General features: G+C 37.2%; 1 protein-coding gene across 11 annotated transcripts in view; it reads right to left on the bottom strand.

Moving 5' to 3' along the window:
- LOC149774749 (uncharacterized) overlaps nt 1–24966 on the bottom strand; it is a 160948-nt gene that overhangs the window by 99727 nt on the left and 36255 nt on the right. For all 11 annotated transcript variants that reach the window (XR_016416740.1, XM_089944865.1, XM_089944871.1 and 8 more), the window contains one exon: nt 22538–22798. Coding sequence is in view for 10 of the 11 variants with exons in the window: in XM_089944865.1 (XP_089800991.1) it covers nt 22538–22798 (261 nt within the window). In the remaining variant the exon portion in view is untranslated. The remainder of the gene's footprint in view (nt 1–22537; nt 22799–24966) is intronic.

Raw genomic sequence — 24966 nt, 5'->3', positions numbered from 1 at the left:
ATAATTGGGTATCTCGACGATAGAAGATATTTCATACAGATAAAATTTATTGTTGGAGTCGACGACGGAAAGTGGATTATCAGAGACAAACTAGACCCTGTTCTTGATGCCAAGGGGGTTCGTGGAAAAACCGTTCTGTTAAGTAAAGACTCAAACCCGGGAGTACTTGTTGGGATTGATATACCATATTATGCCAGAGCGTATCCTGTGACCGCAGTCATTTATGGAATTTATCCGATGAAGAAACCACGCGTTGATAAACTCAAACCGATGAAGGTGTCGCCGTTGACAGAGTCAAAGATGAATTGTGTAGCTGAGCGAGTAATGGAACATTTTAAAAATGCAATGCGAGGAAACGGCCTAACACCGCTAAGACAAACTAAAATAACAGCGTGGGCGACACGAGTAGCGGATAAAGGAGCGTCAATAAATGATGTTGCTGAGCTAGAGCGATTACTAAAATTTCCTATAACGGTTTCATCGTTAACCGGTACGGTATTGTATGAGTGTAAATACAATTCCCGTGGAACACCAATAACTATTATCGATCATAACAGTCACGCCTGGACTGACTCGGTTAGGATCTTCCCGCGAGACCGTGTTGTGAAGTATTATCCGGAATTGCCGAGCAAGGGAACCGCTAGCGGGGAGAGTGCGAGGCACTCCACGGGTATGTTTGATTTTATTTATCAGATAAGTAAAACCGATCCGGTGTCTGTGTGGTTATTCAGAAGTAGTGAAGATGGAGAATATGATCAGTTTGTGAGACCCGACGGGGAAATATACAGAACAACGGCGTTACAGCAGGAAATGAAAAAACTCGCAGAAAAATATCATGCGGGCAACACTGATATATTACTGACACACTGTTTTACTGTCCCGGGTGTTGCCGCACATGTAGCCCGGGAACGAAATTCATGGAGACCAACTCCGAAAAGTTTTCTTGCGGATATCCAACAGAGCTGTGTCGAATACGGACACGGCGGTTTGTGGAATACTCGATATGATCACCGCGGTATGATATCCGTGGACATGACGGCGTGTTAGCCAGGAAGTTTCCTTGGGCGTGGAGAATGCAGCGAATATTTTAAACGGTTTGGCCACGTTACAAACTCGATGACAAGAGTTGCTGTAAACGGACCATTGCCTGATTTTGACTTGACCGGATTTGCTTGTGTGTCGTCGTTTAAATTCGCTAAGGATTTACATCCTGTGTGTTATGTTTGGTTTGGCAGACATTTCGTTGAGAAGCGATGGGCACCGATAGTGTTATTGCGATACATGCTTGACAGTCGAATACTGTTGTCACTGACGGTCAGCGAAGCGATTATATGTTATTGTCGTCAAACCGAAGTTTGGTTGCCAACTCCAACGCCGGTTACGTTAGAAGAAGTCATCGAAGATTGGTCACGAGAACATCCGGAAACTTCTATCGACGCTATCATCAAGGAAGCTCCTGAAGTACTTAAAAACAAACTCAGAAATGACGAAAGCACAGCAAAAGATCTAGGACGAAGAATAATAGGGAAATTCACTCAAGGTGGAGCGTATGATCATAAACAACATCACAGTCGATTAATCATGGACAAGACTGAATTGGATCTTGTTGTCGCTGATGCAGCCACGAACAACATGTTCTGTAACCGCGAAGATGTGTTTCTGTCAAACGGGGAAAAACTAGGAACTGTTTTTAGTTATATCGACGGAGAATCATCTCAGTACACACATTTGAGATCTTCGATGCTAGCTTATGTATCCATAAATTTGTTGTCGATGATTAATAGATTCCCTGTTGTCGCAGTGAGAGTTGCAACGGATTCATTTTATATTGATAAAAAACACTTAGCGGTGTTGAATAATGTTATATCGGATGATCCATCGTGGGGCTCGTGGAGAATAAAGAATGAAATGTTACAAGGATATTGTGAATCAGCTGACGTTGAAATCGTGGATGAGTATCGCAGCGCAGAAATGTCTTCGACGTCGTTGTTGCCGCCGGTGCACGATCCTGTTACAAGACACAAAACAGTTTATCTAAACGGCCCTGGTGGTTCTGGTAAAACAACTCGGGCGATTGAATTATTTCGCGGTTCTGACTTGGTCGTGCTGACTCCCACACACAGACTTGCCAGGGAGATGAGACAACGGGATGTTAACGCGTGCACGTATCACAGTTTTTTCAAATACAGCGGCGGCACGTGGACACCTGAACGAATGGGAACGAAATATATTCCCGAGAAAATCATCTGGGATGAGATAGACACTGTGCCGTTAGATATATTAAAACAGTTTCTGGATTGGTTGCTAAAGAAAAATACCGCAGTGGTGATGTGCGGCGATCATGGTCAACCACCGCCATTTACAGGTGAATCTCCACACGAGTGGCTGAAAACTTTTGTAGATTATTATGAGGAAATAACTAACGATCACAGAGCACTCGATGAAACGCTGAAAGAGTTTAAGGCACTGATCAGGCTACAAACCAATAAAGTCCAGTGTGAAATAATGCGTAAAATAATTCCAGAGACTTCGCTGAGCGACTTTTGGGAAACGTGGAAACCAGGTGATTTAATTGTGGCAAGTAGAAAGATAGTCAGGGACACACTTCAGCAGCGGTTATTTCAGTTACATCAGAAGAAATTTCCCATGTTGCCAGTGCCGTTGTGTTATAGACCAGCTGATACGCGATTGCAGAATATTGATGTTGATATTCCAGGGCGCCTGACTGCGTCGGGGGTGGAGAAACAGAATTTAGTATTAAATGATATTGTTATCGTTGATGTTGATGCTGTTGAACAGGCACTGAAAATGAGCAAATCCCCGTGGACGCTAGGATACGCTATGACCATCCACAGTTCGCAGGGACTAACTATTTCAGATACAACAGTTTGGATTGTTGATGATCGCATCGAGTGGTCAAATTTAGTTTATTTAGCCGTGTCAAGAGTAAGAAGGATAGCTCAGTTACAAAGAATTGTATTAGATGATGTTATCAACGACAGCATCAACAGATCAATCGCTGATGATACAATAAGAAAGAAATTAGCCGGTTACAAACAGAGCGACAAAAAAAATGGTAACGAGTTTGATCTCGACGAAGCATTTATTATACAATTACAACAACAGCAGAATAATCACTGCGCGAGTTGTAATTGTTTATTGCTGTGGCAGTATTCGAAAAATAATCCAAGGCAATTTACCGTAGATAGAATAGATAGTAATCGCGGTCATACGCGTGAAAATGTAATGCTGACCTGTCTTGAGTGTAATCGACGCAGAGGTGCTGCTGCAGTTATTTAAGTGATCGAGGTGGTAATTGTGTATCCTCGGGAATCACCTGAAGTTGCTCGCGTGTAAATCCACGCTGAGGAGCAGTTGAATCTAATCTGTAGATTGCGTTTCTCCCAGTTGATCTGGTTATGCTGGATATCTTATGTGTAGTAACACTCCATATAGGATCAGTTGCCCTTTTTTTTCCTCCTTCTAGTTCGCCTGGTTCGTATAAATACCTAACGGTGACATTACCCAGCAGTGGGAACGCTAGCGTCCCTGGCTGCGTTGAAACATTTTGTTGCTGTTGTCCGCGTTCACTGACGCGGGGTATATATTTTTTTGTGATTGCATTTACAGGTCTCATGTTTGTTGTTCTGGTAATTTCATTATTCAGTGCGGCTATCACGTTTGGCAGTCTTGCAACCCATTCACGAGATCTCGTATCGTAAATGAATTCCCTCGCGTACTGGTATCCGAATAATCTCTCAGCGAGTGTTCTATTAAATCGCTCAACAATTGCCTGATCCCGATGAATTTCAGTATGTCCTCGTCGTATGGTAACGTTATGCTGCTTTGTCAGTGATGATACCGCGCCCTGAAATTCCTTGCCAGGATCAACTTGTAATAATCGGGGCCAGCTTAGAGGTCCTCGCTGATAAATTCGTTTAAACGCAGAGGCAACTTCAGCGGCTGTTTTAGTCGCTAACGGTTCTGCTTCTTTGTATCTACTAGCAACATCAACTACTGTTAGCGCGTATTTGTATGTTTTTCTACGGACAGTATCATGAGGAAGAAATAGTATGTCAGCCTGATGAACTTCATTGGGGGTACTAACATCAAAATGTGCAAAATTGATTTGTCGAGGTGGTGGTAGGTAGATTTGCCATATTGCTTGTTTTGACAGCCATTTTTTGGCAACCTTGCGTGTTACTTTTGCTGCGCTGGCGAGTTTATTAATTGCTGAGTTACCTCTCCAGTATCCGGCCGGGGAATAATAAATCGCTTCCATTGTTATTAATTATCCAGCGCCTAATGCTAATTTAGATTTCATCGCTGATCTTATTAACCAATTAGCGAGTGACTCCTTAAATGATTTATTTTTTATGGCGCTTAGTGCATGAATTAATTTCACATCCGCGATATGCCTGTCTTGTAGATCTTTACTTCGATAAGCAACATCATGTATGTGACACGCTGCGTCGATAGCGTTTATCGGATACTCTCCCGGTTTTGGTTTAGATTGTTCATCAAGTCTGATATCTAGTCGGGTCCCTGGACCGCAGTAATTGTATCCCGGAAGATGTTTTTCTCCGGGATATTTAGCCCAAGGGGTACCTGGAAGTCGTCCGAGGGTTGCTGCGATGTCACCTCCGCTGACTTTGTCAGGCTTTTTTTTTGAAATCTAAATTTTTTTGTGCCACATCGCGCACACTTACCAGAGAGTGCTTGTCTGTTATTTTTTGTTGTAATGGTTGTTATGTCGTTTGTAGGGGTTCGTGCCTTGCACTTTACACAATATAAATCCATAATTATTATTCTTTATATACAAATGGAGATCACTGATTTTTCTGCGACGCGAAGGAAAGAACCAGTCAAGCATAATTCCGTGCTACCAAATTCTATCAGAATGATCATCATAGGACCGTCAGGATCAGGTAAAACGCAACTGCTACTGAACATGATAATGAAGTGGATGAAATGGGACAAACTATACTTGATAGCTCCGTCTGTGGATGATCAACGTTGTTATGATGTTATAAAAGATTTTAATGAGAGTGCAAAAGCGCTGAGTGAAGACGGCGACGAAGTAGTTGAATTTATCACTGATATCGAAGAAGCTCCCAGCGTTGAAGACCTTAACGGGGAAATAAATAACCTAGTAGTGTATGATGATGTGATGCTGGACAAGCAAAAAAATCCTGCAAGAATATTTTCACGAGGTCGTCATAAAAACACTGATGTGATTTATGTTACTCAACGTTACACACAAATACCAAAAGTAATCAGGGATAACTGTAATCTTCTTGCTGTGTTTAATGGAGTTGATGTTCACACGTTGAGAAATATTCATCAAACCTGGTGTAGCGGCGATATGGATATTAATAAGTTTAAGAATTTCTTTAGTCGCGCTCAAAGAAACCCGCACGGATTTGTGACAATAAATTTACACGACCCACGGACACGATACCGTATCGGACTTGATACATTGTATGGTTAACATAAAAATGTTTTTCCTTGGCGTCGAAGCATTTCTCGCACGCTAGCGTTTCTCGAATTTTTTTAGATATTTTTTTTTGTTCTGTGGTCTGAATAGAATGGTTTATTTCGTCGAAATAAGCCTTCTATCGAGGAATATTTTCCTGGAAGGGGTTACTGGTAAAATTGTTTTGGTCTGTCCACCCCCTCTGCTGCTCAAATGAAAGACACCAATGCTGCATATTTCTAGAAAATAACAATAAAATCCAAGACAAAACAATGGCCCACAGAATGCACATATCCCTGGATTTCATTATTAATATGTAACGGTTAAAAAAAATATTTCTCCACCTTTTCAATGAAATAGTTTTGATGATTTCTCCATTGTTTTTCCTGAGCTTTAAGGTATCACAACACAAACTGAGTCATTAAGCTGTTATTGCAGCTCACTGTCCCTAAGTAAATAGTATCTTTTTTTTCCGAAAGTTACTTGTAATAAACAGAAAGCAGCATCGTTACAATCTAAGCAGAAAATAATGTTATTATTTATTCCCTGACTTTTATTGTAGATTTTCTAACCAGTGAAGAAAGTTGCTCGCGTTCCACAGAGATCAAGAATAAAGTTTATAAAGAAAAACAAGGTCATTATTAGGTTCATCATGTTGACTTAAACCTTTGAATGCCTAAATTCCATGAAGCTGGTGCAGCCACTGTCTCCAATAATTTAGTACAAATTTTAGGATACACAACTTACTCTATGCGACCTCTACGTTACATCAATATTCACTTTGATAACAGAACAGGATATTAAAATGTCAAAAATATATGAAAAATCCAGTATTGTTAAAATTCTGGACACATTCAAATCTTACCCAAGCAAAATTCCATCCAAAACATGACCAAATCTATCAAAAAGAAGGACGATTGCAAGAATGATGCTTGCTACATGTTAACATGTGATGCACATACGTTTTATCATAAGATACTCAACATAAATAAAAATTAATTCTTCTGTCATAATTAAAACTTCTTTAATCTGGAATAAAAAAAATATTGCTTTACTCTTCCTGTATATAAAATAATACTGCTTTACAGAAATAATGTTTTATGCATAATTCTGGGGTATATTTAGCATATAATCTTCATGTAATCATTCACAGAGGCAGGAGGAAAACGTTTTGTACCATATCAAATTCTTGATGGCCTTGTTTAAAATGTATGACCATTACAGATCACCATGGTAGCGTAGTCCTCCAATGTAAGACACATCACGCAATATTTTTCTTCGGGGGGTGGGTGGGTGGGTATGGGTCTTACAGACTAACTAACGGCACTGTGTAGCATGTTTTGATGTCGACTAAGAGTGTAACAAAAGTCAAATGTTTAGGAATATTACACACAACTGGCAACCAATAATGATTATTCACAGAGTCAGGAGGACCATATCAAATTCTTGTTGGCTTTGTTCAAAAATTATGATTAATATAATAATGATTATTCACAGAGTCAGGAGGACCATATCAAATTCTTGTTGGCTTTGTTTAAAAATTACGATCATTACAAATCACCAGGGTAGGGTAAAATGCTTTTTAATACTGCAACATAAAGTATCTAGTGATTTGAGCCTTCCCTCACATCTGTACATAGTTCACCACAGTGCGACAATGTCTGTATAGAAGCCAAGCACTTAATTGGAAGAAGAGTGCTTGTGTATAAACACACGCACACACACACATTAGAAATTGTCAAAACTAGTCTCGATCTTATTTAATGAAACCATTCATAATGAATTTCTCATAGGATTCAAAATTAAGATTCTCCTCTTTTTATGTTCTTATTTGCTTCAAATTTTACCTTCAGCTGATATAGTCTACAGGTGGCAGGGTCCAGTTTTGTAAATTGGCCCCTGGCAAATTTCTGAACTTAAGGCTATGGTGTGACTTTTTCAGCTATTATTGTTTAGTATTTATAGATATGGATATATTTGTGAACTAGGTGTTTTGGGCTTGTGTTGTTCTTGAAATTGATGTCAGGCATGTACACCTTCCATAGTTGCTCTGCAGTATGTTGATAGTGAAATACCAATAGTTGGCTAGGAAGAAGAGCTAGCCTCCCATAGCAGTAAACACGTGGGTTCAAGGCAACTAGAGTATCTAAAAAACGGCTTGGATAACAACTATTCTGAATTGCATCAAACTATTTAGCAGACTTTTTTTTTCAAAATTTTCATGCAGGGAAAGGCTTGTGTTTGCACTGTGAGCACCACATGCTGTCAAAATTGGCATTTGGATGTGAAAAATGCAGGTATAAAATAGGGGTTGGGGTGCATAAACCTCTTCTGCTGTGAACTGCCATTGACTTCTCTCGTCAAGTGAATACTATTCTTATGCTTTGTTTTAATATAGGTATCTAAAAATATGGACTTTTTTGACCTCACTTGTGTATTTGATTTTGTATGATTTTTTATACTAGGTCACTGATTGCGGCATTAAATTTGTACATAAAAAACTGGACCCTGCCCCCTTAAGGAAAATTCATAATTTTTGGATGGTGCAGTCAGCCACATCTATTATACTTTTTTGTTTCTTTGTGTTTATTTAAATAATGTGTATGCATTAACTTTATTATATCTCCTTCCTTTTTCCATATATCACTTAGTGTTGTATGTAATGCTCTTTGGAGAGGGAGGTAACTGTGTTTTGTACCTCCATGTGAGAACTGTTTACATCATGACAAAGTAGCATATTTTGGACTTAACTTACTAAATATGGGAACAAAATGTTAACCATAATGTATTGTCTTGCATTTTCTGTAGCTGTCAAGGTTTTGCACCCCTATTTTTATGAATAATATTCACATTTCAATACAGACACACCTAAACAATTGCATAGCATGCCAACATGTATTCTTTAAAGTAATTTAACTCCACAGGAGCAGATAGAATTCAGATGAATCATACGTAAACATACTGTTGTGAATATTGAATGTCACCAGTTGAACAGTCTTAGAAATAATGATGCATATGGCATATTACTTGCTATATTTTGGGTGAAAAGAATGAAAGTTTTAGCACACTGACATAGTTTCTACCTTCATGACCCCACTCTGAAGTTGACATAAGAGATTCATATCTCACACTTAGGTGATAATAGAAATGTTTCAGTGTTATGTATGTATCTTGAAATTTCTAGCTTCAGTTAACAAAGGGGGAAAAGCTTAAAATTAAGTGGCAGCTTCATGCATTTGACAATACACATACAGATTCTCCTCTGAAAGTCTTATGTTTTCACTGAATGTTAAAAGTACATCAATATCACTGGTTTCTTTTCTTTTTGCAGGTCTCAGTTTGCATGGTAGGAGATTAGGATTAATCGGTTAGTCATGCTGAAAGAAACAATAGCTTCAATCTCATCCAGATACTCATTCTGATCTAAGTGCACAAGAGAGTGACTTTGACAGACAGATTTAGCTTCTGCAGGAGTTGTTTTATGGTACGTGCTTATCAAAAGCCAAGCCGGTGAAATGATTTTTACCTTGAACTGAAATTTCCACTTTAAATATTTGTTCTATACCTTATCTTATTATTTACTATGATTTTGTAAACTCCAGAAAACATTAAAATCAGTTGTAAGTAAATTGGTGTCTGAGAAGAAATTTCTCTGTTAAATTGTATTGAGTAATTTGTATATGTATGGTCAATTTCATTGGCTATGTATCAATTAATTTATTTGATATGTCACTTTGTAAGTTTTAGGGTCCCACACATCAGTATATCAATATTCCAGCATTGTCTAATGTTAACTGATTAAACTTTGACTTATCCAGACTAGCTAGACTTGTGTTGCGATTACCCCCCCCCCACAACACACACTGACACAACACTGATGCTACTATTAGCATCTCCAGAATGATAATGAAAAGTTAGGAACCACTTCTTTTATATCAGTCTAAGAGTACTTCTAAAGCACATGATTTACTTAAATGTGTGATTTCTTTAAGTTTGCTATTAGAGTTTATAGAAACTTTTCACTTCTGTCACTGACACCTAACATAGCATTTCTGTCATTCCCTCCTAAAATTTATAACTTCCAGATCTCTTCTTGACATTCATGAAACATTGTAAAGGAATTTTGATTTTGTACTGACGCTATGGTGGTAAACAAAGACCAAAAGCATTGTAGGTTGCAAACAATTTGAAATCTTTCAAGAAATGCAGTCAGTCATAATTCACAATGTAAATAATGCAGTGCTTTTTGCCACAAAGAGGTAACTTTTTCAAAAGCATAATACCATTTTTAGTTTTGTGCACAAAAAGTTTTCGTTTATACCATTGTACTAGATCATGTCTAAATATGTGATATGTACACAACGTTTGACATAAACCATTTTTAGCCAAATTCTTAAGGTGGCAGGGTCCAGTTTCGTAAATTGGCCCCTGGCAAATTTCTGAACTTAAGGCTATGGTGTGACTTTTTCAACTATTATTGTTTAGTATTTATATATATGGATATATTTGTGAACTAGGTGTTTTGGGCTTGTGTTGTTCTTGAAATTGATGTCAGGCATGTACACCTTCCATAGTTGCTCTGCAGTATGTTGATAATATAGGTATCTATTGTTTTAATATAGGTATCTAAAAATATGGACCTTTTTGACCTCACTTGTGTATTTGATTTTTTATGATTTTTTATACTAGGTCACTGATTGCAGCATTAAATTTGTACATAAAAACTGGACCCTGCCAAATTTCGACGGTTATCGAAAATAGAGGGTAAAGTGTCCGCTGCCTTGAACATGTTTGATTTGACCAAGTACCAATTTTTAGTTAACCATTTCAGACCACACGATACCCAATGAAAGTGGTTAAATTATCCGTTCCTCAGTTTTGCTATATCATTGCGTTTAACTTGTGATTTTCTCTTAATTTTTTCTCTCGCTCCGAACACATGTTCACTTCCTTGCCATGCGGTCTTCTTCGGTAACGTTCGCGACTTAATACGTGTCCCAAACTGTCATTTTTAGCAATTTCAGTAAACACATTATTTCGGTGTAAAAATCTTTGTAGAAATTATCTAAATGTACACTTGGGAAATTAAAATCGATTTCGGGCGTTTCATTGGAGGAATATTATGACGTGGTTGGTTGCTTGTCGTGATTCAGCTCCGAGGCTTCCTATTAGATTGTAACGTTTTTAACTCATGTTCATTATTATTATTATTATTATTATTAAGCACCAGAAAATATTTATTCAGCCAAGGCTATTCACACAGATTCTATGCTGGGCTCCAACCTGGAATAAAACTACAATTCGGAATCCCGAGTCGTTGCGCTCATTCTCAAGAAACTGTACGACTGTGTCAAGCAAGATAAAAAGACAGAGCGGCTGGTTTTTGTAACAAAACCTACGAATACGAGGAAATAGATGACACCATACCCATGCTCTATGTGGAAAACATGACCACAAACTCCCCCCAATTAGACCAAAACATAAACATCAATACAACTCCAGCATAGAACAAACAACTCAGCAGCCAATCAAAATGAGACATATCCAACCAACGCCAATCAACAAATTACTTCCCCCTCTATACTCAATGCAACAAACCATCTAATACTAATGAATTATATGTCCCCAACAAAAAACAAAAAGAAATAATTAAAAACAGTCAAATTCCTGGCACCTCAGGGATCACATCAGGGAGTAAAGCTATTAACCAACTCCATCAGGAAAAATCTACCAAATCAGGCTACCTCTCCAATAAAGACAGCCCCAATGAAAAAAAAAAATCACCTACATAGGAAAAGGAAAGCTTCCCATGAAATCTGAAACTCCAACCACCTCAATCCAAGATAGGAACTAAAGCACAAGGGGAAATAACTCCCAACACAATAATCATGAAGCGAAACCCAAATTCCACTCACTTGAACACGCACTATACATCAGTAGCAGGGACAGACAACTAATTCATTTAAACTTCAGCAGTATCTTAAGAGCCCTGTCTAGAGCACACCATAGGCAATTCAGACTGATAAGACCAAAAACTGATTATTTGATCGTCCAATGCAGCCCACTCAGCCAGGTGGAAAAATTCCTACAGCTAGAAGGCATAGACCATATCAAAATTAAAGTAGACATTATAAAATACAAAAAAACAACAACTTGTAAGCCAAAACTCCACCCACTCAAAACCACCAACTGAACCTAACACTAATAATGAATCCACCAAACCACCTCAAACAACAAATTTCAAAGCAGTACTAACTACTTAAAGGATATAAAGAGGACATAAACAACCAAACATTCCTCAAAAAAGTTAATGAGAATGGAACTAAAGTAGAAAAAACCTACAGAATCAGAAATCATAAAGGGCAGCCAACATCAAAAGCAGTAATTGAAACAACATAACCACTCTCAACCCTGGTTTAGCTAGGCCCCTATGGGGTGCACCACAAACTGGAACCTTTCATTAACAAACCCCGGTTCTGCACCACTTGTCAACATTGGGGACAGTATCCCCTCAAATTTTGTGACAAACCAAAATGTGATCATTGCGGGGGGGGGGGGGGGAACAGAGGGTAACATGCAACAAACATTATTAAATGCCCTAACTGCTTGGAACCACACTACCCTAGAGCATCTGAATGCCCTCATACCATCAAAGAAAAGCAAATCGTAGAACTCATGAACACCAAAACAATTGTCTTATTTAGCAGCCAAAAAACTAATTAAAAACACCCATCCAATACCCAACAAATCAGAGTCAGGCAAACACCCAATAACCCAAATCCAACCAAGACAATTAAAAGTTCCCCCCCCCCCAAATAATCTCAAAACTATATTCAAATCATCAAACATGCAACCAGACTTAACCCAGGGAACTAAAACTAAAAACCACACCAAATCAGATCAAACTGAAAACACCCCCCCCCCACAAGGTATTCCAAAAATAATTACATGGCCAATGCAGCTAGAACTATTTAAGGAGATAATCAAAACTTATAGCACTAAACCCCCAACATTAGAAACCATAGTTGTGCACCTAAATTCAATTGTAACAAAACATTTTCAACCAACACTCTCGATCACTCCCCAGTCTCCCATTATAACCACAATGACCAATAATTACAATGGATAGCACAATAAAAAAAGACCTAACAATTTGGCAATAGAATTGTAGGGGATTAACTAAAATCCTCCCAGAATTAATACATAAAATCAGTCATACAATCAATAAACCAGATATAATCTGCCTCCAAGAAACTCACTTACTAGATAATCCAAAATAGCTACCTAAGATCCCAGGGTACTCCCCAGGCATATTTAAAAGTCTCACTAATGGGGAAAAAGGGAGATGGACTTGCAATTTTTCTCACTGATACCCTACTCAGAAACTTTAACAATTCCAGTGCCAACTGATACCAGCAAGACCTTTGAAATCCAAACTGTCCTAGTCAACATTGGATCAAATAATATTCAAATAGTAAACATATATGACCCAGGAGGCAATGACAACTTAAATACTTACCCTCAAATCCCCACAAATTTAACAGACAACTTAATCATCTGGGGCGACTTCGATGCACACAATGAACTATGGGGAGAATGTAGGAGGGATAATAGAGGCAAGTTGATTGAAGCATGGATAGCTGAATCCAACCTAATCATCCTCGATGACGGATCAAAAACAAGACTCAACCCTGAGGATGGCTCCCTCTCAGCAATTGACCTAACCATATGCACACCCAAACTAGCCCAAATTACTAATTGGTGGGTTGATCAAGAAAATAAATTAAGAAGTGATCACTTCCCCATTATCATCTCCCTCCACATGTCAGTTCAACACAACCCCTTTGAAGCCCAATCCAAATGGAGATATGATAAAGCTGACTGAGATAACTTTAAAAACATCCTAGTTGTTATTAATACCAAAGAATTAGAAAGTACAGATATAACTACATTCCATGATAATGTAATTAACACCATACACAATGCAGCCATATTAAGTATACCTAAAACAACAGATACCCAAACTAAGCAATCAGCACTCTGGTGGAATGACCAATGCAAAAAAGCACAGAAGAATAAAAACACAACAACTGTGTGTGTGTGGTTAGGATTTTTAACGTAGCTTTAACAATTTTTCAGTCATATCACTATGATGTCTGCAGTGTGGCAGTTTATAGTGATGTCTAGCACTGGTGCAACATGCCGCAGACATGTCTCATGATGTTTTACCACACAGCCACACTATCCTGACACCATGCCGACCAGTCCTAATACTAACCTCTTAATGCTGAGAGCCTAGCGAGGCAGCTGTTAGTATCATTTTCAAAAGTCTTTGGTATGACTTGGCCGGGGTTCAAACCCACTACCTCCAGCTTCCATGATGGTCGCTCTAACCACTAGGCCACCGGAGCTGGTCCCCCCAACAAGTATAAACACACAGGAAACTACCTTGATCTCATCCAATACAACAATAAGGAAATAAACCTAAAACGAACAATAAAACTGGCCAAAGAGAAATCATGGCATCATTTTTGCTCCAAGTTAAACTTAAAAACAAACCCCATACAAGTATGGGACAGGATAAAAACTATCCGGGGAAAAACATGTAACCTAACACCTAAGTTGCCAAAACAAACAAAGAAAAGACTAATATGCTTGCTGACATGAGCAGTAATGCCAACCACTCCAGAAACTACCAAGAACACCAGGAAAAAACAGAAAATACCCTTACTCACCTCTTTAAAGACCTAGGAACCAAGGTCTCAGACTTAAATAGTGAAATTACCTTATGTGAATGAGATATAGCATTAGGGTCAAAGAAAGAGAGATCACCTGGAAAAGATCAAATTGGATATATCATATATAAGAATCTCCCCAACAATATAACAGCAACCATTCTAAAACTACTTAACCTAATTTGGAATAGCGGAAAATTAACCAATAGCTGGAAACATGATACCAATTCCTAAACCTGGCAAAGACCCTAATAATATAAACTCGTACCATCCCATCTCCCTCACTAATAACATCTGCAAACTAATGGAAACTGTGTTAGCCAATAAATGAAACCACCATCTCGAAAGCAACAACCAGCTATCTGAAAACCAGTGTGGCTTTCATAACACGTGTTCCACCACAGTCCAGCTATTAAGGCTAGAAGTAGATATTAAACTAGCATTCAACTCCAAAAGAAAATGAGACTGAAACCTTATAGTTATCTTCCTTGACTAGAAAAAGTTTATGACCTTGTCTGGACAAAAGGATTGATTGCAAAACTCAACCACTTCAGAATTACCGGATGCATGTATAACTGGATTGAAAATTTCCTAACAGGTCGTAGAATAATCACCAGAGTAGGAAACACTACCTCGAAAGAAATGGCACCCCACAAGGGAGCATACTCAGCCCTACACTATTCAATATCATGATCAATGTCCTGAACCTTAATCTAGCAACCAAAAAGGTTAACATCTCACAATTTGCTGATGACAGCATCATCTGGAGGGCAGGAAACCCCGCTAACAACCAAATTATCATGGAAATCCATCAAAGCTTAGATAACATAGGGAGATGGGCTGATTAATGGGGTTTTAAGATCTCTCATGATTCCTGTTGCAATTATTTTCACCCATAAACATAATAACCAACTAGCTACCTAACCTTTATATACAAAACCAAATTATCAAATATGTTAAGCTGTAAGGTTCCCAGGCATGTGCTCTGATAACCACCTAACCTGGAAACAGATCGAACTACTAATCTAACATTGCAGTATAGACATAAATCTTCTAAGAAATCTTAAAGGGACCACATGGGGATCCAACCAAGAAACAATGGTGACCATATATAGAGCACTTATAAGATCAAATCTAGATTATGAATGTCAAGTTTATAACTCAGCAAAACAACCACTCCTGAACAAACTGGATGCTATCCAAAGAAAAGCATTAGTTGTCTGCACTGGCACACTACCCTCAACCTCACTGGACGAATTCCAAGTCATCACTGGAGAACTGCCAATAAAGCTGAGAAGACAAGAAATGCTCCTCTGATACTCAATTCAACTAGCTAATCACCCTGACAAGCATCCAACAAAAATCACAATTCGCAAATGTAACACAACTTTTAGTCGTAAACTAGTTCCAAACATAACTGGTCATAAGCAAATTTTAGAACTCGGGGGAAAAACTGCCAATACTAAACCAACAGAAGAATATACTGAACCCCCTGACCAATCCCCCTGGATAAACTCTAAGCCAAGGATTAATACCAAAACCACCGATTATTGGAACAAATTGGAACAAGAGTCTGAACTAAAAAGCATCATTGCAATGGACATATTTGATACCTGCCCTGGTTTCGTTAACATATACACTGATGGTTCCAAAACAACTGAACCACCCAGAATGGCAGCTGCACTAGTTACCCCAGAATACAACAACCAAATGGGAACCAGGCTACCAGAAAACTGCTCTACTTTCACTACAGAATTATGGGCAATTACTGAATCAGTAAAATGGATTAAAGACAACAACATCCAAAAAGCAGTAATTATCAGTGATTCCCATAGTTTAATAAAATCCCACAACACTACATCAAGAGAGCAGTTCCTTGCTAAGACTTACTATATGCTTAAAGAATTGTCCACAGGGAATCAGTTGAATTCATGTGGATACCATCGCATGTAGGGATCCCTGGTAATGAGCTAGCTGATAAAGTTGCCAAAAGCAAACTAGGAGACTCAAATCCTGCCCTCTTAAATATAGTATCACAGAAGCCTAAAGCTTTACAAAAACCAATATTTACCAAAAATGGCAGAATCACTGGAATTCCACCCCAAAGGCAGAAAACTACACTCCACCTTAAAAGACATTAACAGGTCCATCAAACCACCTAAAGTAAACAGCTTGGACTAAAATATCATTAACCGTATCATCACAGGCAAAACTAAACTAGCAGGAAGTTTGGTAAACACCTAGGACACAAACCTGCTAACATTAACTGGTACCATTGTAAGACCATCAAAGACCTGCAAATGTATTCAATAATTGCACCAAATACCAGCTGGCAGGAGCTAAATTCCAAAAAATCTGAAAAATAAATTGGATCTCCTCACACCTACCCAGAAATTCTAGGTAATAAAAACCCAAACATAAATATAACATTCCGAAACATCCTAAACTTCTTAGACACAACTGGGCTAAAAGAGAAAATATAATCCACTCAAACCAACCCTGCCAGGGAGTAAGCCAATCATAAATAAAACCTAATGTTAACAGCATCAAAAAATTCTTTAAAAAACCAAAAAAAACATGGAAGGACTTAAAGGGGGAGCAGCATGCCTTCCTAAGGTGAGGGACAAGGGCATGCATGTCGCTAGGATATGATTTTTGCCAGTGCTCGAACTTGAATCCACCACGGGTGGGGGGACATAATGCACCCCTTAACTCCCTAAATGTTGTTTTAAAAACAAATCAAAATAAAATAATAGCTCAATAAAATTACCTGTCCCTAATCCATTATAAACCATATAAACCTTAAACTAAAAGATGGGCGCCTTTGATACATCTCATGGGACCTGAACACTCAGAAAAAGGTGTCCACCTTTCTAAATCATTAAACAAATATACCCCCACTCAACAATAAATTTTTAAAAAAATTCTTTCTCTCACCCCCTACTCCTACCAATCTCTCCCTTACTTACTACTCACCCAAAGATGATAGCCACTACCGTACCTCCCCTCCACAAAAGAAACAGAATGAGTGAATGATGGTTCTACTCCCATTCATCCCACTAGATTCGTACAGACGACTCATACATCAGTGTGTGCTGGGTCTACTCCCACTCATGACAGCCTATCACTCAGGTAGCATGAAACATTATGTTTTGCTATCTGACGGCTCAAATAACAGCACTCCTTGAGTGCATAAATGCCTGGGGAATGTGGCTCTGACTCCTTTACCTAGGAACATGTATTAAACGATACTCTTAATTTCATATGTAATGAGTCCATGTTCATTTAATGAAGGTTCAGAGTATTTCAAACTCAGAATATATTTTGTGGTTGCTGTGAGGATAGTCATTTCCACAGAGGGTACACAGCACTCATGCAAATAGTATTTACAAAAATTCAGTACATAGCCACCATGCAAATAGACACTATTTGTTTAGGGAATTTTATGGGTTTTTTTCTTACTCAGAATTACATAAATTCTAATTCTTTTAAAACTTTTTGCAAACTAAAGATTGTTATATCAGTTTCTAAAAGAAGAACTGAGTTGTATGGTCAAATAAAGGTGACAACTGGAAGAACTTGACAACACTGGACACTCCTCTACACCCCGGTGGTGGTTAGGGCATCTGCCTCAGATGCAGAAGTTTATGGGTTCAAACCCCACCCCCCAAGTCATACCAAAGACTAATTAACAATTGGTAATAGGTTCTGCATCTCTTGGCATTCTTCATTAAGAGGTTAGTGTTAGGATAGTTAGTCTGGTGTCAGGATAATGTGACTGGGTGGGACATCATGCTACATACATGTCTGCAGCAATGATGCCCCAGTGCTAGACAGCACTATGAACTGCCACACTGCCAATATTGTAGCAATATGACTGGAAAATTGTTACAGGTATGTTAAAAACCCAAATCACAAACACACACTCACACTCCCCTTGCCAACAAAAATACACATGTAGAAACATTGTCAGTGTTAAGGCCAGGCAGAATTAGGGCCTTTGACATAGCCCTGACCCAACCTATGTAAGGGTGTTAATTTTTTTTACCATAAATTATTAATAATATGGTGCTAATATTAACTGTGACCTCAGGGATGGCCCGAGGGTTTTTGGCACCCAAGGTTAACAACAACTTTGAGGCATCACCTACCACTCCGAAAAAATAAAAATCACTTCCATCTAATTTGGCACCACTTACACCTGGATCCCCAGGCAACTGCCTAGTACACCTGTATGTCCAGGCCAGCACTGTATGACAAAGAAATACCAGTACATAATATATGATAACATTCAGGCCATCGTATAAAGTAAAGACCTTTATAGTTATGCTCTGCATTTTTATTGATGTCTATATTAATGCATGAATAATTTTGTATTGTGGTTTTAATGAAATCCGGTGTTTGAGTTTCCTGTGAGTCATTAGACAGGAAGCATACTCATCCCTGTGATCATATTCTGATGTAGTATTACTATAACCAAGCTTGGCAATTAGTTATTTTGTTCAAATGGACAAGCAGTGAATGATGGAAAAATCTCAAATGACTTGATATTTAAATCCCCTATGAGGCATTTGAAAAGAATGGAATCAGAACTTATACAACTTGAGAAAGACAAATAGTGAATGTTCATATTTTTCCAGAATTTTATCTCTTTTGGCAACCAAAATAATTATTGTGATAGTTTGAAAACCTTTGTCATTGCTACGAAGAAAACTTAGTAAATAAGAACCTTACGCATTTGTACCATTTACAAGATGAAGAAAATGATGAGTACTTTAAGCAGTGTCAGACACTGATAGATAACTGTTAAGTCAAAAGTTTATCACTTTTAAGAATGCTAATTTTACTCTTAACAGCTTTGCTGGTAAAGAAAACGATGGATCATTCATACCAGCATTATTTGCAATGTAATGGATGAGGGGTATTTTCATGTTCAAATGAATGCCCTGCTTTTGTCACATTCCCAAGATGAGGAATCTAGTTTTAATGGTGTATAAGGATACTTCAAAAGTTGTGGTTCCTCCAAACCTTAGTTGAGAAGAGAGAGTCTAGATTGGACTACAGATTTAATATCTAAATTGTGTTTAATAAAATCTATTCAGGAAGAAATGTTTCTTGGTCTTTAAGCTAGCTAAGAATCATAAAACAAAAATAGTGATGTTCGCACAAAAATCATTCAGTGCAATCCTTCTAACCTGAACCCCCAGGTCTTTCTGTAAATAAAGTTGCCTGGTTAATGGCTTGTATGGTGTTAGTACAGATCCCACTCACCATATAGCTATGTTACAAAGCAGGTTAGCAAGCAACAGAGGGTGATTAAAAGCCAAAAGGTGCATACAGGATGTACATTTATGCAAAGCAAAGAAAAAAGCACACTAAAAGATAAAATACAAATAACATTAGGCAACTGTGTTACAAACATAAAATGCAGTCAAAGGTGAATATCAGAATTATATTGATTTATGGTTATAAAAAGTCATGGTCATACGACAGAAGAAAAGTTGGTTTCCGTCATATGACAGAATAAAGTTGGTTTCTGTCATATGATGGAAGAAAGCTGGTTTCTGCTAGTAACTAAAGTTCTCCACAATATACATTTACCAGCATTGTAGGAATGGCTAGTACTTGTTATTGGAAAGAATCCAAACAGATCTGGGCTCAAAAGCTTAGCCAAGGTCACTTAAAAACAATCAGTTTCCACATAATAAGTGGACTTTTCCCACCTTTACACCTACCATGTCAATGGCTTGCAGTTGATGCAAGTATTTTAGAGTCAAAAGGTAAAAAGTCAAGGTCCTGACTGAAATAATTTTTAAAATGTTTTATGTACAATAACAAATAAACATTAGTTATTACCACTAACATTGTCCAAATATCGTTGATGGCTTGTATTTAGGGTATCAAATTTGGGGTCGAAATCTCAAAAGTCAAAGTCACTGACTAAAGGAAGAAATATGGTTTCCTCAATAAATTGTAATTCTATCTAACAGAGCTGGCCAACATCTTGTGGATGGCTTGCACTAGGAATAAAGAAAAAGCCAATAAATCTTGGGGGTGATGGTTCAATGGAATATCCTAACAGATAATTAACTACTTAACAAACTTTGTTTTATTTGCAGTAGTTATAAACCTTCTGATTTTTATACATATTTATTACATATTCACTGTTTTCAAGACTATCATTTTCACTCATAAAGTGATACATTACAATTTAGTTAAATAATGTAAATAAATTTAAATCATTAAAAATTATAATGAATAATTAATGTTAATTACTTTCATAATATTTGGGCTTGTTGGTAGAAATGACTTCTCTTCAAAACTTACAACTGACCCTTTGAGCCAGGGTGGGCAACCTTGTTACCAAGCGGCAAATTGGACAAGAAAGGTTGGCTCAGTTTTATGCATGGTGTGGCTAATTTCACTTCTCATTTACAATACCTGTGGCTACATTGAAAATAGGTTGCCCACACAGGCCCTAGAGAAATAAATTGTCAATGGATATCAAGTAACCCTCAAGAAAATCAGCATTACATTTCTGTATAACAAATAGAAGTTTATGTGGAGAGAGCCAATTTGGTCATGAAGCAGTACTGATTTCACCATATCCTTGTAGCAAGTTTAGGTAATGAACAATATACTCCAACAAGCAATGGGCAGATTCACCTCCCATGTAATTTCTGTAAATGAATCCTGATTTCATGGCTCAAGCCATTTCATGAAAATACTGGATAAGAAATTTGTAACAAAACAAGTCTTGAATGTAAGGTCCAAACATCATCAAAACTTGGTATATCCATTACCTCTATTCTGAAAGAGTGTACGGATTCTTTCGAGGTATACTGTTTGGTATACTGACTTTTATTTCCTGCTTCCAATGAGTTCTTTGTTCATCATGAGATACACAAATATATCAGAGTAACTGTCATGATATTACTGATGAAAAAATTAAACAAATAAAAACTATTGACTTTTTAATGAGTTGTCCTTTTTTCCAAAGTAAGCACTTCTTCTGGTCTTAATATGATTTAATAAAAAGTAAGCATATTTCCAATTTGTAAGGACTGGTATGAACCATGTGATTAGCGCTCCAGCAATGACACTAGAATCAAGTTATCAAAGCCATTTTAACCGCCTTTGATACAGACTGCAGCAGTATTGGATGAAATGAGTATGTGAAAAGTGCACATCAATCCTTCATGACTGGCAGTGTCTTGCATACAACATTTCTGACATTTGAAATGGACTGTCTGTGAGGACATCCAATACTACCAAAAATTGTAACAGTGGACAGTTTGTTCTTGACAGTGATAGTCATCACATATTGCCAGCCTTTGCGACATGCACAATTCAACATAAAAATAAGTCTTCATATGTTATTTGTATTTAAAACTCAGAGTGCATGGGACACTTCCAGTGTGATTGGATCGAAAGAAGTACCTTTTCATATTAATCTCATGGATCTCTAACTTTTTGTAGCAAAGGATACTACTGTCCCTATTATTTTACACTCCATAATAAAAGTTATGTAAAAATAATATATGCATAAATATAGCATGCTTTGCATGTTTTGCCTCTTTAATTGGGTGGTTCTCTTGAGCTAGGAAACTTTTCCCTGATAGCTGAAGATAACTGTTTTATTCTAAAATAAGGACAGATTCAGGAAATTCAATTTGAAGTATATAAAAACTTTTTTTGGGTAAATGTTTTACTTATTTAATATTAAAATGAGTTTTTTAACAATATTTTCATTTTCAACCTTTATTTTATAATTTATGCTCTTTTTCTGCATCTTGTGTCCTTTCCGATTGAATTCTAAAGCATAAAATGAAACTTGGAAATATACCATGTCTAATCCATTTTGATACTTGTAGAGTTAGTTTATGAGTACTCAAGAAAGCTTTCGTTTACACATCTAGATAATAATCATGGCTGAGCAGCCAGTTGGTATATTTATAAATTAATAAATTGAATCAGGAAGGCATCAAACATAATCAAACATGGCTTGTAGCTTTTGTGAAAGGCATTTACTCTGATGATGCTAATATAAGCACACTGTCATACACTCTTAAGATTTCCTAACAAGTATAATCCTTAAAAGTATGAAACAATGCAGTATTATACTGTAAGCCAATTGTAATTAAAAGCAAATATGTAACTTGTGCACACACAGCTTCACATACATGTTAGCATGATGTAAAATCACAAAAGACATAATTCTGACACTAGAATGAGCAGACAAGAGTATAATATGATAAATTTCACTGCATAGCCTATTTATAAATACATAACAGAGGACCTTTTATGATTGTGTATACGCATATACCTTGTGTTCGTCTTGTCCATTCCAAGGTCGATAAAGAAACATCACAGCGGTTGACATAGACATCTATGCCCTCTGTACTACATCTGTCAGAAATGTTTACTTCCTCCCCAAGAAGTCGCTTGACCAGGGTGGTCTTGCCTACACCAACATGTCCAACAACCATAATTCGTATGCTGTATACTTCCTCCCTTCCATCTTTTAGAGCCTCTTCAAAAAGTTGGATTGATCTGTCATCCATGTTTAAAATTTCTACTGGAATACCTGGGCAAATGATTGATAAGTTATATATATAGTACCAACATTGTAGCAGTAGCTTCAGTTAGTCCAAAATTCACAAACTTAAGTTATTTTAAAATAGGAGAATTGATTTTTACCGGAGTAGGCAGTACCAGTTTCTAAAAGTACAATGAAAAATAAGGTTATATAAACTGTTTTAAAGGCAAAGTTATGATCTTCTTATTTCCAAGTTAACTTTGAAGTTTGGGAAATCAAAAAAGCAAAACAGAGCTAGTAGTTGTTTGAAAGTACACGTGTGAAGCAAGGCAAATCTTATCTTGTCAAACCCAAATTATACCCATCACACTCATACACCAAAAAATAAACAGAATTTAAATTTGTTTTAACAATTCCCACAAATACCTAGCGTCTTGTTTTCAACAGCAATGATTATATTTTTCTTGACAAATTAAATCCAAAACTGCATAGCCAACCTAAAGGGTCTTGTTTCTGCCAACTTTGGTATTCCAGGTCCATTGATATGTTTTAGTAACCTGAGAGGCACCAACAAAGGTTCCTGGTCTGCCAGACATTTAGTTTTATTTTCATTAGTTAATAGAAATCAATCACTGCATATTATGTTAAGGAAAATTTTTACCATTCCATGTGCAGTTTTTCACTGCAATATATGGAAAAGCACTAATCTGATTGGCTAATCAAAAAGTCACTAGAATATGGCCTCATATCAATGTCATTTAGATCGGTACAACACAACTTGAGCTGTAACACTGAGCTAAAGCAACTCATAAAATATTCTATCCATTCACATTGAACAGAAACTTTACATTTCTTTCTGAAGCACAGAGTTAAGAAGATTGCATTACTGAAATAGGCCTAGTTTTATCATGGGCTAGAAAAAAAAAATACATTTTTGAGAATTCAACTGTTAAATGATAGTCAAAAAATGTGGATACTCTCCAGCTATTTCTGACCTCTGTATTCCCAACTGATAAACCGTTATATTTATATTAAACGTTTATAAAATGATTTATGTCTAGGTACCACGGGAACTCATATCATTGCTTACAATTTACCTATAAATCATACATGTACTATACTACTATTATAGTAGTACAGTATATAGTGCAGGTATAATTTATAGGTTAATTGTAAGCAATTATACAAGCCCATGTGGTGACCGTTACTGATATTAGTGACAAGTTCTGCAGGGGCTCTTTTCATTGTCCTTGAAGGAAAACACTATTTTTATAACCATTACATCACAAGTGATGTGATGTGATTTTGATTTTTAACGTAGCTTTAACACTTTTTCAGTCATATCGCTATGATGTCTGCAGTGTGGGAGTTTATAGTGATGTCTAGCACTGGGGCATCATGCCGCAGACATGTAGCATGATGTCCCACCCAGTCACATTATCTTGACACGGGGCCGACCAGTCCTAACACTAACCTCTTAATGCTGAGCGCTAAGCGAGGCAGCTGTTAGTACCATTTTTGTAAGTCTTTGGTATGACTCAGCCGGGGATCGAACCCAAGACCTCCCACATCTGAGGCGGATGCTCTAACCACTAGGCCACCGGAGCGGTACATCACAAGTACATGATCGTGTAGGCTAAGACCACACACCTATATTGATAACTGAATGAAGTCCACAAATTATCCATCAGTACTAATACAGATTTGGCGGTTTCATTTATGGTATGAAGGACTGTGGGGCTGATGTATTCAACATGCAATATACCAGCTGTTATAACAAGCATAATCAAAATAGTTTATGAAACTCTAATCACAGTAAGAAAAATCTCTAAATCATAAAAATGAAATCTTAAATAAGATAACTTATTTGTTAAATTACATACCAAATAATCCAAAATAATGCTTGCTGCATAAAAACAGATGTATAATATTATTGTAAAATTCATAATTACACATTTCAAATGTTTGTGCATTAAGTACATCTGAAGTAATTGCATTTGTTGCATGCCATTAACGAGTTTCTTTTTCCAAAGTTTAAAAAAAAATTGCAGAGGAAAACATGGTTATAAAGTTTCCAGAGATCAAACAATCATCATTTTTTTTGGTAACTATGCCATGTAAATACTTTTGAAGACTGGTGGTGGGGCATAATACATAATAGCATTGCTGAATTTTAGAGCAGATACACGAACATGTAGCGTATATATTCATGATAT

Source organism: Sinohyriopsis cumingii, unplaced genomic scaffold (genome assembly GCF_028554795.1).
Source record: "Sinohyriopsis cumingii isolate HCF-2022 unplaced genomic scaffold, ASM2855479v2 utg000160l, whole genome shotgun sequence".
Taxonomy (NCBI): Eukaryota; Metazoa; Mollusca; class Bivalvia; order Unionida; family Unionidae; genus Sinohyriopsis; species Sinohyriopsis cumingii.
The sequence above is the reverse complement of the archived record's forward strand: the minus strand, read 5'-3'. Positions and strand labels throughout refer to the sequence as shown.